The sequence below is a fragment of the Aplidium turbinatum genome, chromosome 16 (assembly GCF_918807975.1).
Source record: "Aplidium turbinatum chromosome 16, kaAplTurb1.1, whole genome shotgun sequence".
In the NCBI taxonomy this organism is placed as follows: Eukaryota; Metazoa; Chordata; class Ascidiacea; order Aplousobranchia; family Polyclinidae; genus Aplidium; species Aplidium turbinatum.
Window position 1 is genome coordinate 1,160,492 of NC_137487.1, and position 14,568 is coordinate 1,175,059.

General features: G+C 38.3%; 1 protein-coding gene across 1 annotated transcript in view; it reads right to left on the reverse strand.

Annotated features, from left to right (window-relative positions):
- The window catches only part of LOC145785880 (uncharacterized), an 89,406-nt gene that overhangs the window by 46,450 nt on the left and 28,388 nt on the right, over positions 1 to 14,568 (reverse strand). Inside the window, exon 7 of the mRNA XM_082597583.1 lies at positions 8,252 to 8,315. Within this exon, the coding sequence (XP_082453709.1) occupies positions 8,252 to 8,315 (64 nt within the window). The remainder of the gene's footprint in view (positions 1 to 8,251; positions 8,316 to 14,568) is intronic.

The window sequence follows — 14,568 nt, forward strand, 5'->3', positions numbered from 1 at the left end:
AAGAGCAATATGTTGGTCAAACTATTAATGTTTCCTAAAAAATAATGGACAGGTCACCAAACAATGTGGACAAAGTCCTCTAATAACACAAAAGCATCCCTACTATCACACTACTCCAAATTCCACAACGACATTTTGCAAACCAGACCCAAGCTAGAACATTGCTTCGATGTCACCTTCACAGAACAACCATCCACCGATTTACTCGACCTACATGAAAACAAATGGCAAACAATTACCAAAGCAAAAATTAATATTCAAAAAATGATTACACCTTTTGTTAAAACCTTGTCCCCTTCTCTTTTTTCAACTCTTATGGAGACTGCTTATCTATTCAATTACTTATAATGTAAAAATTGTTTTTTACCTTTCTATCATTTGAATTTATCTTATAGGTACAGTTGCAGGACATGTAGGATAATATTATCTTCACATCTTGCAATTTTAGTCACTATAAAAAATTTGTTTTGTGCAGGTAGTTGTCAGGTTACCTCATGGATATCTTTTGATGTAGTTAATTCTTTTCATCGCTATATTTGCTAAAACAGGAGCCTTATCGGTTAAAGCACATACTTTACCTTTTTGTCAATTTAACCAGTATTTTGCGTATTAAATGCAAAAATAATGAAAAAGGCAATATAACGCAAGAGAACAACTGCACGCCCAGCAAGCTGATGCAAGAGAGAGGCCCAATTACGGATCCATAGGATGCACTGCCAAATAATTATAAATTCAAGACAAATGTACGACTAGTCCAATTGATGTCAAGTTATCTTGTTGTGTATCACGATTTCGAATAATAAATTCTCTTCAGCACAACTTTATAACAGGCATAGTAAAATCTTCAGTAGGTCAGTTTAAGAATGCAGCAGTTAAGTTTAGAAAGAAATCAACAATAGTGTTTTTCGGTTGCTAAGAAACAAATAAATTTAGTCTGCGAGCAGTAGTGACAATATTATTTAAATTATGAAGGAAATTAAGTCATACATTAGTAAAACGGAGTGACAACGCCAGGAATTTTGCGTATTGTTGATGTTTCCTGGTTAGGCTTATAATGGTACAATTTTATACCATACTCTATCGTGACATTTTTCATTTATTTCGCCTTAGGTTGTTACGTGTTAGTCTTTTCCATCAATTCTTTGACGTAGCAAGAGTGAAACGTTTTTCATTCTTTCGCACCTTCATCATTTGATTTTTTGTGATGTTTGGTTTCAGCTTAACTGAAGATGATCTAGCATTCTAGCTGCTAGCTGATCGAAATCGAATTTTTACCTGTTTATGACTGAACTGACTTGTGTGAAAATAAATTCGCTTGCATTGCAAGACATGTAACCGAGTCGTTCACATCAAGCATTGTTGTGGGTTTGACATCTGTCAGAAGACATTTCATTTTTCTAGACCCGTCTAAGTTGCTTTGTTTAGTTTGTGTATGGTTCAACAAAGCGAACTCTATCAAAGCTTTATCATTTTTTTTTTATTTAATAGGCGTTTTTATTTTCAAGCTAACATTCGCTTTATCACTTACTGCCATTTTTTTATTGTACAAATTTAAACTTATTTGGACATACCCTGACACGGCGGTTGAAGATTAAACGGTAATTCAATCTTTGTGTCTACATTAAAACAAGACATGAAGTAGTAATTTTTCACGCAGCAGCATGCTCACAATAAGAGCTACCTTTGTTCTAAGGTCGTACAGGCGCTATCTGCTCTCAGTTGTGTTGCCAGATCGTCAACTTAATTGTTTGCTTTTCTATTGACAAATCTCTTCAGTTTTTTTGGAAGGGGGGTGTGCATGAGGTCATACAGACGCATTTTTATCAAAATGGAGATAAATTTTAGTAAGTGATTTTTCAAAGTCTAAAATTGCTCTTGTAAGGTCATTTTTATTAAAAACAGGCTTGATTTTACCCTAGTGACAGCCTATTTAATAACTATAGTCGGTGGGGGCTCGAAGCTGGAGGAGCTGCAGACTTGATTCGATATGTTTATTGGCCGATGATATTTTTATTAAAGAAATTGTCAATGATTACAGAAATTAAAAACGCGATATTCATTAAAACTCTTGATCCAGGCTTATGCCGTCAAAAGGAATCATTCTTCTTTGCCTAGCAAGATGTGAATCAAACTACTCTACGTTGATTAACCAAAATTTGATTTTTTTTGGGGAAACACTGGTTTAGACTCTTTATTTTTTTATTACAATTTTTATTTTTTTCAAAGTCAATTTAGCAATAGAGGTTGCGCTATGCCCGGGCCAGAGGATTACTTTACGACAAATGATCGGTGACAACACAAGTAGATCTTACACAAGTAAAAATACACTCATGCAAGAACACAAAATCTGGCATGCTACCTGGGCTAAACACATTGGTTGTGACAAAATTAACTTAGTCTATGCATAAATTGATATATAAAGACTTTTTTACGTTTGTCAACTAATGTTATTTTTACAACAGTTTCTTGAGGCTTGTTTCTATATAGTTTTGTTTCCAAAGAATCGTGAACCTTACAAGCCACTCAGTTTCAGGAATTAAAGGAAGATTGTTTTGTAAATCAGCTAGGATACTTTGAAATTGACAAGAAATTTGTTCTTCAAAAGCATATTGGCTCGCAGACAACTGTTAAAAAAAGATACGATTGGTTTCAATTAGCCTTGGTGAAAACAAGAGTATTTTCCATGAAGCAGCCGATAGTAGCAGCTCAATGCCTATCCATCCACCCAACAAATTACAAAATACTATTTAATTATTGTCCCACTTGCCACTATAATTTTATTAAGTCGATCTTGTAGAACAGCGCAGGCCCGGTGCTAGGAACTGCGGGGCCCAATTAGAAATGTGATGACGGGGCCCCTACTCTTCATAGCAAAATTTATGGGTGTTTATATATCATAAAATACATACCAGTACATACAAACTACAAAGATAGACATTTATTACTTGCTATAAAACAAATTAAAGGTAATGTGGATGTTTATTTACGATATGTTGTTTTACATTGTTGAAGCATTGAGCGCGGGGCCGCTAGCGCGGGGCCCCTTCAAGGTGCGGGGCCCAATTTGATCTAATCGGTCAAATCGGCCTAAAACCGGCCCTGAGAACAGGGGTCACCAAACTACGGCCCGCGGGCCGGAACCGGCCCGCGAACTGATTTCATCCGGCCCACCACGTGCTGCTGAAATAACAGCTGCACTACAACTGTTAAGGAAAAAGTTACCAAACTTTTTGTAAAGGTCTGACGTTGCTGTTGAGCTACATGCAACCTGCTAATGATTTTTCCATTGTTTCTTCTTATGACATCACAAACTTTGCTGTTTAAAACACCAATGTTTCATCAGTGTAATGTTTTTTCAAGAGCACGATGCCCCAAACTGTGGACCGCGGACCATTGGTGGTCCGCGACGACTGCACAGGTGGTCCGTGGTGATATGACAAGAAATTAAAAAGTCACACATAGCCTACGCTGTACAGTACCTACCCTGTCAAAGATAACTGCCGCAGTTCTTAATTAATACAGAGTTGATTTTCTCTGACGTTACAGAAGATTTGAAATTGCTTTCTGCACATTTCAAGAAGTACTTTTAAGAGACATGAGAATTTTGATTGGATTTTAAACCATTTTGTTGTTACAAAGACTGATCTGTCAGGATGCGAAGAAAAAGAATTAGCCGAATTATCATCTGATCGAACTTTAATCCTTAGTTTCAATCAAACAGCTATTGCTTCTTTCTGGTTGAGTGTTGTGGAGGAATAGCCATTGGCCTATTGCTATCGCAAAAGGCAACTAAAATTGTATTGCCTTTTGCCACGACCTACATGTGTGAGACAGCATTTTCAGCTCTTACCAACGTGAAGACAAAATACAGGACCAGACTTTCCGTGGACCCTGACTTACGAGTTTGCCTTTCACAAACAACTCCGAGAATTCATGACAATAAGAAACAATCCCATCCGCCCCATTAATGTTGTCAGTTTTTTACATAAACAAAATTCGGTTTTATTGATTTTTACCTTTGTATTGGAATTGGAGGGGTCCGCAAATAAACAGATTTACAAATAGTGGTCTGTGACCCAAAAAATTTGGGAAACCCTGCTGTAGTGTATCACAGCAGGAGATAACTTTTCCAGCAACCTTTCGATTTTCATCACAACTTTGCTATTCCACCGCTGACTTTGTTATTTATTGTGCTCAATTCAAGTCAATGGAGATTCTAAATAGTTGTATATCTTTTCGCAATTTGCATCCGGCCCGCCCCAGCCAGCAAGCCTATATGGGCCCCACATGGGGACCCATATGGGCTGATGTACGGGCCCCATGTGAGATGCCCATATGGGGCCCATACACATTGTGTCCGCGGGCATCACATTGCCCCCATATAGGCTGCCCATATTCATTTATGGGTTGCTCACCAGGGTTGTCAGATTAGTTGTAGCCTTCCCTTCCAGATTGCATGCCAGTTTGATTCTAAATTATTCTAAATTTATTCTAGACATTTCATTTCAAGTCTAAAACGAAATACCATTAAATACGCAGTGTATATTGTAAATATGATATAACTTACAATAAGTAGTGGTGAGAATCTTCATGTTGAAATGAAAATATCCCTAAGATAAGATGATGCCAGCACATTTTTTATCAAGTTTTGTAGCCTTTGTTCACCCCAATTTTATGTCTGTGCCTGCGTGCTTGTTGAAAAATTAAGTTTGTCAAATGATTGGCAGTGTAAACGATGTATGCTGACAAATGAACACAGCAAGCGAAAGAGCAACTGTTTTTTCTTTATATCATTAGAATTCTTGAAAAATGTACGTAGGGTTGCCTCCTGCTGAGAAGCCTTGCCCAGTTTTTGCCCGTTTGTGTAAGAGCTACCTTTAATAAGTTAATCGCTGTATATCTGCTAAAAAATTTCATACCGTACGTACATACAAATATTAGCCTACCCTAAAAGTGTTTCCAGAAAGCACTACATATAATCCATTATTTGAGTGTAATCTTGCAAAATTTTTCCAGGGGGCATGCCCTCGGACCCCCTAGAACACGCGTGCCTTCGGAACGTTCTTACCCCCCACGAGTTTTATTGCTTCCCTTCAATCCCTTGCTCAACCCACCAGGATACGCCACTGCGGAGAGCCATATTCTTCCTACAATAAACTTCACATACGCTTGGATTTTTGAACTTCTTATCTAACTGCTTCGATGCAACAAAATATGAAAATCAATAAATATCGTACCGGTACTTAACAGTAACTACGGTACTGCATTCTGTAACAACCTAAAAACATAACAGATTAAAAGTAGCCTAAACTTAACATACATGGAAATACAACCCAGTGTTAAGTGAGCGGAAAGTCCTGTCAGCTAACTAGGTTGCGTCACACTTCTCACAGACAGGCTTTCGTGCCAGAGAGCATGCAATTCAGCAACACAGTTTCAATCAAAGAGACGGAACTAAGGCAGAAAGTTACGCGCACGCATTGCAGCTACTAAATGCAATGAAAAAAAGACAATTACCGAAACAATCTAGACTTGTCTAAACAATCCCAATTTGCTTCTAAAAATTATTCCAGATTCCAGACATTTTTTTTCCCTACTAGACAGTTCGTTTTGATTCCAGATCTGGAATCAATTATTCCAATCTGACAACCCTGTTGCTCACACTCAACCCACAAATCTAATATGGGCTGCCCATATGTAACCGATAAATCTAATACAGGCTGCCCATATGTATATAACTGCAGACAGATGCCAAAGTGCTGCAAGCAGTGAACTTTGCGCAATGCATAGCAAGGTGCCCCCAGTAAAGAGCTCAATCGGCGTAAGCCATGAGCGTGCACACGATGATGAACTGTTTTATATTGATCAATAACGCACGAGTAGGTATATAGCTCCATGTGATATTTTCCTATTTGTGGTACGTAAGCACAAAAAATAGTACTACTGCTAACCTTGCCAAAGTGCTCCAACTGCAAGCAGTGAGCTTTGCGCAATGCATAGCAAGGTGCCTCCAGTAATTTTGCTTGTTCAATTTCATTTTGTGTTTGTTTAAAAGATCAACAAAAGTCGTGTGAGACAACTAAAAAATCTCAAAGTCTAGACAAATGCTGATCGAGGTGTATATCATATTAGTATGGGTTGCCCACAAACTTTTGAATCACTGTGTGGGTAGCCCATGGTCTGCCCATAAAAAATGTGGGCAGTCCATGGTCTGCGCATAAAAAATGTGGGCAGCCCATGGCCTGCCCATGAAAAATGTGGGTAGCCCATGGTCTGCCCATAAAAAATGTGGGCAGACCATGTTCTGCCCATAAAAATGTGGGCAGCCCATGGTCTGCCCATAAACAAAGTGGGCAGCCCATGGTCTGTCCATAAACAAAGTGGGAAGCCCATCAATATTTCATGCTTAGCCCATGATCAATAATTTTATGTGGCTAAATTTCTTAAAATGCATTTATATGATCACGCATTTGAAGATTGGAAGTTTAAATTCCACCTTGTCATTTAGCAACACATTCTGCAAGAAAGCCCATATTGGGCGCATATGGCAAAAACAAAAAAACCCACATGAAACCCACATGCCCACAAGCCCATTAAAATAGTATATGGAGCCCATATGGGCTTGCTGGCTGGGGCAGCTGTTAATCTCGCAGCAATCCGGCCCTCAGAGAAAAAAGTTTGGTGACCCCTGTTGTAAAATGAACATTTTTTAAAACGTGATATAAAAATTCAATTTTTAATGTTGTTTTTATCTCTTGTTAGAATAATGTTTCAGATTGTTTATTTTTTTCCCTATACAGTATTTTATCAAACTTTGTTTATATTGCTCTGCAATGGTTCATCTATGCTGTGATTTGCAACTCGCAGAATGTCGGATGAGTGACCGAATCTTCAGACTTGAGAGCATCTATCGTAAAGATGACGTCATCCACTGCCAGTGCGCTGCTACGTTTTGGCAAGACACTTGATGACATGCTCAAGAGTGGACACACCAGTGGACTCAATAGTGACATAGGAGTGGACACAAGAGTGGACAAACGAGTTGACTCAAGAGTGGATACAAGAGTGGACATACTGGACAAACGAGTGGATACAAGAGTGAACACAAGAGAGGACACATGACTGGACTCAAGAGTAGATTCAAGAGTGGACACAAAATCGGATAAAAGAGTAGACTCAAGAGTAAACACAAAAGTGGACACAAAAGTGGGCACAAGAGTGGGCACAAGAGTGGACACAAAAGTGGACACAAAAGTGGGCACAAGAGTGGGCACAAAAGTGGACACAAGAGTGGGCACAAGAGTGGACACAAGAGTGGGCACAAGAGTGGACACAAGAGTGGGCACAAGAGTGGACACAAGAGTGGGCACAAAAGTGGACACAAGAGTGGGCACAAGAGTGGACACAAAAGTGGACACAAGAGTGGGCACAAGAGTGGGCACAAGAGTGGACACAAGAGTGGGCACAAGAGTGGACACAAGAGTGGGCACAAAAGTGGACACAAGAGTGAGCACAAGAGTGGACACAAGAGTGGGCACAAGAGTGGACACAAAAGTGGGCACAAAAGTGGACACAAGAGTGGGCACAAGAGTGGACACAAGAGTGGGCACAAGAGTGGACACAAAAGTGGACACAAGAGTGGACACGAAATCGGATAAAAGAGTAGACTCAAGAGTAAACACAAAAGTGGACACAAAAGTGGGCACAAGAGTGGGCACAAGAGTGGACACAAAAGTGGACACAAGAGTGGACACGAAATCGGATAAAAGAGTAGACTCAAGAGTAAACACAAAAGTGGACACAAAAGTGGGCACAAGAGTGGGCACAAGAGTGGACACGAGTGGGAACAAGAGTGGACACAAGAGTGGACACAAGAGTGGACACAAAGATTGGATTTTTTGTCACCATGGTTACCAATAGTCAATTTTAGTCATAACCTCGTTTCAATTTCTATTCTGAGAGTGCAAGCATAAAAGCAGTTTGGTAGCAGCCTGCCGCAACAATCTACATACAGGTTGTAATTAGAAACAAAACATTTATTGCTCTTATATCTCTAAAGCGTGACGTGATAAATAGGCTAAGCCATAAAGTTCAATTTAACGTTCTAAAACACCCAAAAAAAACTCCACACGAGCAAACCTGTATTGGTTAGAACAACATTTTTACTTAACTTTTAACTAAGGCTTTGAAAAATAAAACTTCTTTACGTTATAATCAAGTTGTAAATAACAACATTTTCGAAATCACTCACCAGTGATGACGCTTGTAGCCATTGAAATGTATTCGGCTGTGACAGCTGTCGGTCCAATAGTGACCTAATAGAATAAATTGTTAGTTATAATCTAAAGCAGTATGGTTTGCTTTACGAATGTTTGAAGCAGTAAAATTATAAAACAGTGTATATTTGACACATATGTTAGCGTTGCACAAAAACGATCCATTCAAAAGTTATGAAAAATCCATTGTATGAAAGATCCATTGTTATGAAAAACTTATATTGTTTGCATTTGCAAGAAATATCAAACTTTTGGATTTTTTTATCATTGAACTGTCCGTTAGTAGAATGTTTCTTTATTACCTTAGTTAGGCCTATTGGTAAGTCAGGAAAGTATTTGTTGATGTGACATATGAGGATATTCTAAGAGATCGAGTTATTTTGTAAATAATATTTGATTTTTGGACACCATCAAAATTTTCACACAATACACAAATGCGCATCGAGATATAGTGCTCATAGTTGGGAAAAGTTAGATTGTGATAATTACAACTTGCCTGAGTAGGCCTACAGCAAGGGACAATCAAAATAGATGAAACCGCTCATGGTAATATAAACGTTTTGCAAACTGCTCTTTTCATTTTCAATATAATAACAAGAATGACAGCTTATTTTCACTAAATATATAAACAAATATCAAAATTATGGATGAACAGCGCATCTATATTTTTCGGTTTAGGTTCAACAATGCATTCTAGCCGTCAAAATGATGGAATATTTAGTAATTTTGTTGAGACATACCATTGCCCAATCGTTGAATTTACATCAGAGATAATTTTGTTAGATAGATTATCAGTTTCATGCACATGGTTTCACTCAGCGTTATAATGTTGTTTTTCAAGCCACGTGGCGTTCATGGTCATAACGCAACATTGCAGAAACAGCCAATATTGATACCAGGTAGGCCTACTAATTATTACTTTCGTCGAATCTACGTCGCTAAACGACGAAATTGTGCAAACGCCTGCTGGATTTACCTTCTACGTGTAGTTTATCATAAACGTGAAGCATTGCTCAAGAAGCTAATCTGAATCACCATAGATAACCATAACATTCATATAGTTTCATCATCAGTAAATATGTAAAGTGCACTTCACAATTTTTGACAACGGTCTGACAATTTATTATATTGCAAAGTTTTGGTTTATTCTTGACTTTTATAATTCTGTGTAACAGTTTTTTTCTAACTAGTTTCTATGTGACTAACAATTTGTTTCATTATACATTTTCTTTAGTATTTCAACGCCATTATTAAAAAAATTACGTTCTTTTCACTTTTAAATAAAACATGGCAAGGCAAGGATTCAGTGCTGAAGAAATATTGCAACATGTTTTACTAGATTCTGACGACGAAAGCCAGGCGGATGATTTGGAGGATTTATGGCACTCCGATTCAGATGAAGAAGCGGAATCTTTTCCGTCAACTTCCGCAGCAACAGCGATTCCGATCGAGATTGACGACCAGTTACCTTCCATGGGCGATGTTCAACCGGAGTTTGCGCCACCACGACCAATTATAACATCGAATAGACTGGTGAACAGCATAGATTCCTCTCTCGACACGAACAACTACGATGCTGTTGAGTTTCCCGCCACACTGAAGTCTTATACAACTTTTGTAGAAAAGCCAAAGAACAGACAAAGAGGGCGGCGTCAGCATTACTTGGTCTAATGCGAGACCGGTGCACAATGGGAGAAGGGGCCGGGCTAACATTATATCTGGCCCGATTGGTGTTAGAGGAGAAGCCAAAGAAGCCAAGACTCCTCGGCAAGCATGGAAACAATTTTTTACTTTAAACATTTTGAACATTATTGTTCAAGAAACAAATAGAAAAATTGCCACATTCATTTCTCAATTGCCAGAGAGAATTTTAGATGACAGCAGTTACTGCTATTTTGGCCCAACCAACAACGAGGAGATGCTGGCCTTTGTTGGATTGGGCATGGCCACCTGGAGATGCGGCATGATTTGTCACATTTTGCAGATTTTGATTACAGCTACTGCTCGTGCTTGACTGACATTTTTTGAGATGTTTTTACTTTTTGCGGTTTCCTAATGACAAAAAACTTTTTTGTTTCCTTGGGGAAGCAGTAGCAAATGAGAAAAAGCAAGTTGAAAAACGCAAAATCAGACTGTTATTGAAAATTAACAGTCTGACTAAAATTTTCGAAATCAAATTTTTTTTGTTTTTCAACATCTGAGAATGTTAAAACCTGTTGTGTCATCTGGGGAAAAGAATAAAGAAAGCGTAAAAACAAATTTTTAGAAAAATTTATTTAAACGTTTGCCCAAAGTTAGAAAAACCTGGAAATTTCTGCAAAATGTGACAAATCAGGCCGTATCTTCAGGTGGCCATTGATTGGGGTATTTTCGGGGGCTTTTAGGACAGTCTGGTCATTCCACGGATGTATTGTTCAATCGACTGCAAGGACATCCCATGTTTAGTGCAACAATGAGCAAGAACCGCTTTAAATTTTTATGTTCGAACATTTCGTTCGACGATCAAAATACTAGGCCGCAACGTTGGAAGAATGACCGGTTGGCCGCATTTCGAGTCGTTTTCGAAATGTTTAACGAAAACTGCATCAAACATGTCATTCCAGGTGACTACTTGTCGTTGGACAAAACGCTATACCCCATGAGGACACAAATTGCCTTCAAGCAATATAATCCAAACAAGCCTGCGAAATATGGCCTTCTGTTGAAGTCGGTAAACGCCAGCAGATTCCCATACACATTTGCGGCATCGTTCTATTCAGGTAAACCGAAGGAAGAGCCATTTAATTTTTACGTTCGTGGAACAGAAGAACTGGTAAAAGGTATGGTGATGAGCCTGGAACAACACGGTGACTTTCAAGGTCGAAATATTTTGTATGACCGCTTGCACACCTCCATACCACTCGCGCAGTGGTTACTTGACAGGGATATAACGTCAGTGGGAACCCTCAACGCTATACGTAGAAGAATACCCCTGGAAGTGAAGCAAGTGAGTGGTAGGGAGAATTGTCGTACGAAATTTATTGGCAGATGAGTGAGGCTGATCTCAGCCTACATTCTTATGTAGTAAAAACGAAGAATTCTGGCATGCGGAATGTGTTGATGTTGACGACCAGTGCTGTGAAAAGCCTTTATGCCCTGCACATTCCATACGAGTATGCCAAGCTTGTTTTTGCGCAGAATAAACTATTTGAATGATTGCAGTTTTATAAACTTTGGCTTCAACCACAGCCTAAATAAAACGCGGAGCTCAATGAAAGATTTTCCTTTTTTCCCTTCATTAGACAGATAGCTATTTTTACGTTGATTCAACATCAAGACGTTGAATACTTGTAAACATGCGCGGTTTTGCAATTAGATTGCTTATCAAAATCATCTATCTTTTTTTGTATAAAAAGTGGGTCATAAAACTAATCGTAATACTCGATGTAAAATTCAGCATTTTTATATGCTGAAACAGTATGGTATTCATATTTTATAAATCCATTTTCTATTTAGAAAATATCAATATAATGCGGTTTGAACATAGCTGAATTTTAGCACGGATACAACGACTGATTTTATGTCTTTTATACAAACAAGGACAGAAGAGAAGTAATCTAATTGCAAACCCGCGCATGTTTACATCGTCTTGCAATGTTGAATCCACGTCGAAATGATTGTATTAGCGTTGTATTCCATTCCTCGTATTATCGAACTGTAAATGTGCAGCCACTTGTAATTTCAATGTGCCTCATTGCATATTCCTAAATATTTCTGAACTTGTGTGTACATAACCTGACAGAACACAGGTTGCTTTACCATTGAATCAAGTTGAAAAACGTTGCTGCAAGAGCCTTGTGCCAATTGCTGCAGTCCGGTATTGCTGTAACCAAATCAAAATACTTATCAATATTTTGCTGCCATACTGACATTTTTATCGCATAAACGCCCATTAGGCAGCTAATTCTTTGTAAAGTATTTCTCCAGGTTCACAATGATTTGACGCATAATAAATACTACTTTGAATGAATCTAAATATTGTTTGGATTTTAGTGTGTGGCATATGAATCTTAGAGAGCTTATTGAATCTACAAGAAAATGACCCGAGGCATTACAGATTTTCCTTTTGACGAAAAGCGTTGTGACGTTCTGTTAATTAATGAACCGTAACTGTTTTATTTTGAATTTCATTCTGACTTTTGTTTACGTAGAGCATCATCGACTTTATCGGGTAATCTTACTCCTAGTACTAGCCTTGTATGTAGCCGAGTTCACATTGAACTTACATTGAGAGACGCTGTGGCAACTACAATACATTGCATTTAAACCGCTTTTTTTGTTGCATGATCTTCCATTCGTTTCGTGGATTACATAATAGTATTTGATAAACGCCACCCTGCTTCTTCAGCTGGTCTACATTTGTTAATAAAGCGTAGTAGTTGCTGTTCTTGGAACCGAGGTCACAAGATCATAATCCAAATTGGTGTGACACGCGTTCAGAAATCTCATTACTGCATGTAATTGATGAAGCGTTGTTCTTTTAGTCAAGGAGCGAGCTTTATTTTGAGCGTGGGAAAAGTTATTATTTTGCATGAAAAATATAGATTCAAATTGAGATTATGTAAAAAAAATTTAATAACAACATTGCAATGCATGTTCTTCATCACTCTACCAAAAAATAATGTGTGAACTCACGCTACAATTGCTTTAATCGCAAAATAATCCAAAAGTCATAAGTCACCTCAACATTTTAACGTCTATGAGTAGTTCTAAAATTTACATAGGTTTAATTTTCGGATATGCTCAGCGTGAATAATTTTACAAAGTGAATCCCAAAGTTTGAAACCGTACCTTAAAAAACAACAGAGATATCACTCCTAAAGCATAAGAAGAATCGACAGCCCCCCCCAAACTGAGCAAGACTCCAGGGAGCCCAACCTTGTAAGGGTTAAGAGTCACACGCGCACTGGCACCGTATTTCTGAAAAATTATGAGGTGAAATGGAATCGGAGTTAAAAACTCTTTTAGTGCATCGTGAAGTGAAGTGGCTTTTAAAAGTCAAAGCTTTAAAATGGCTAGTCAACTTTGAAAACCGAAATCGTGATTTTTCCAACAGAATAAAATTCGGTCTTGGTCCACCGATTTTCGCAATAACATCTAGCTTTTGAAATTATGTCAAATGTCAGATTTGCTTGAAGAAAAACTAAGCGAATTTTGTCCCTCCTAGGAGAAAACATCAATATTTTGAATTGAAATTTGAAATTGATGCGTTCATCAAAAAATTGAACATCTGGAAACCAAAATTTCAAAATAGTTTATCTGAAATTTTGTCACTTCGCCTATCGTTTCAACCAAAACAACAATGAAACCGCCTTGAGACCTGCATTAACAAACACTGAGCCACGGCTAGACTTGCTTTGTTCACACTGGATAAATGTGTTTGCTTTTTTGTTTTGTTTTCAGTGGTCTGCCCATAGGCTTCGTTGTTATGGTCAGAAATAAATAAAAACAAACAGAACTGAGAACGGTAAATTGTTTTTGGTCTTCGTTAGGGTTAAGCGTTTCAATAACGAGCACAAATGTATATTTCGCACTGTTTGTCGTTTTAATCGTAAGGGACCGCGAAACATTTTAGGAGATTAAAAGGGGTAGCAAGCAAAAAAGTTTGGGAAGCCCTTCTTTAGACTATATCGAAAGATTACTAGAAATCAGCCAAGCTTTCGTTTTATCATTTAAGACACACTTGATGGACAGAAGTTGGTACACATTTTGATAATATGGTCTGTGGTGTGTTTTGTTGAGTTGGTTGAGCAGAAAAGCGAGGTGCCTGTAGGGTACTAAGACGATCGAAAGCCATGTATGCCTGGCTCGATAGGCTCAGGCCAATAGGCAGAGGCGGGCAGTAGAGCGCTACTTTTTTCAATGTAGCGATAGCGGAGAGGCGCTACATTTTCTTTATGTTGCTACATTTCTTTCAGTCGCACTCTTGCTACCAGCTACTTTCCAATATACAGTGAAGTGGAAAAATGACTCGTTTTCAGAAATTTTTTGTGGAAGCAATGCGTGAAAAAATCAAAACAAAAATCATTCGACTATTGAGGGAAACATCAAGCCACGTTGATACCGACAAACTGACAGCAACATCAGTCACGACTCCGAGAATGAATTTTTGGTGTGCTGGTGCCATCGCATGAAACGTTGGTACGGAAAGAAACGTCAATTGTGAAGGACTTTTTTTAGACAGAAGCAAGTCCTTTATTTTTCCCAGTGCCAATTAACAGTTTCTACATTAAATACAACAGCTCCATTTCTG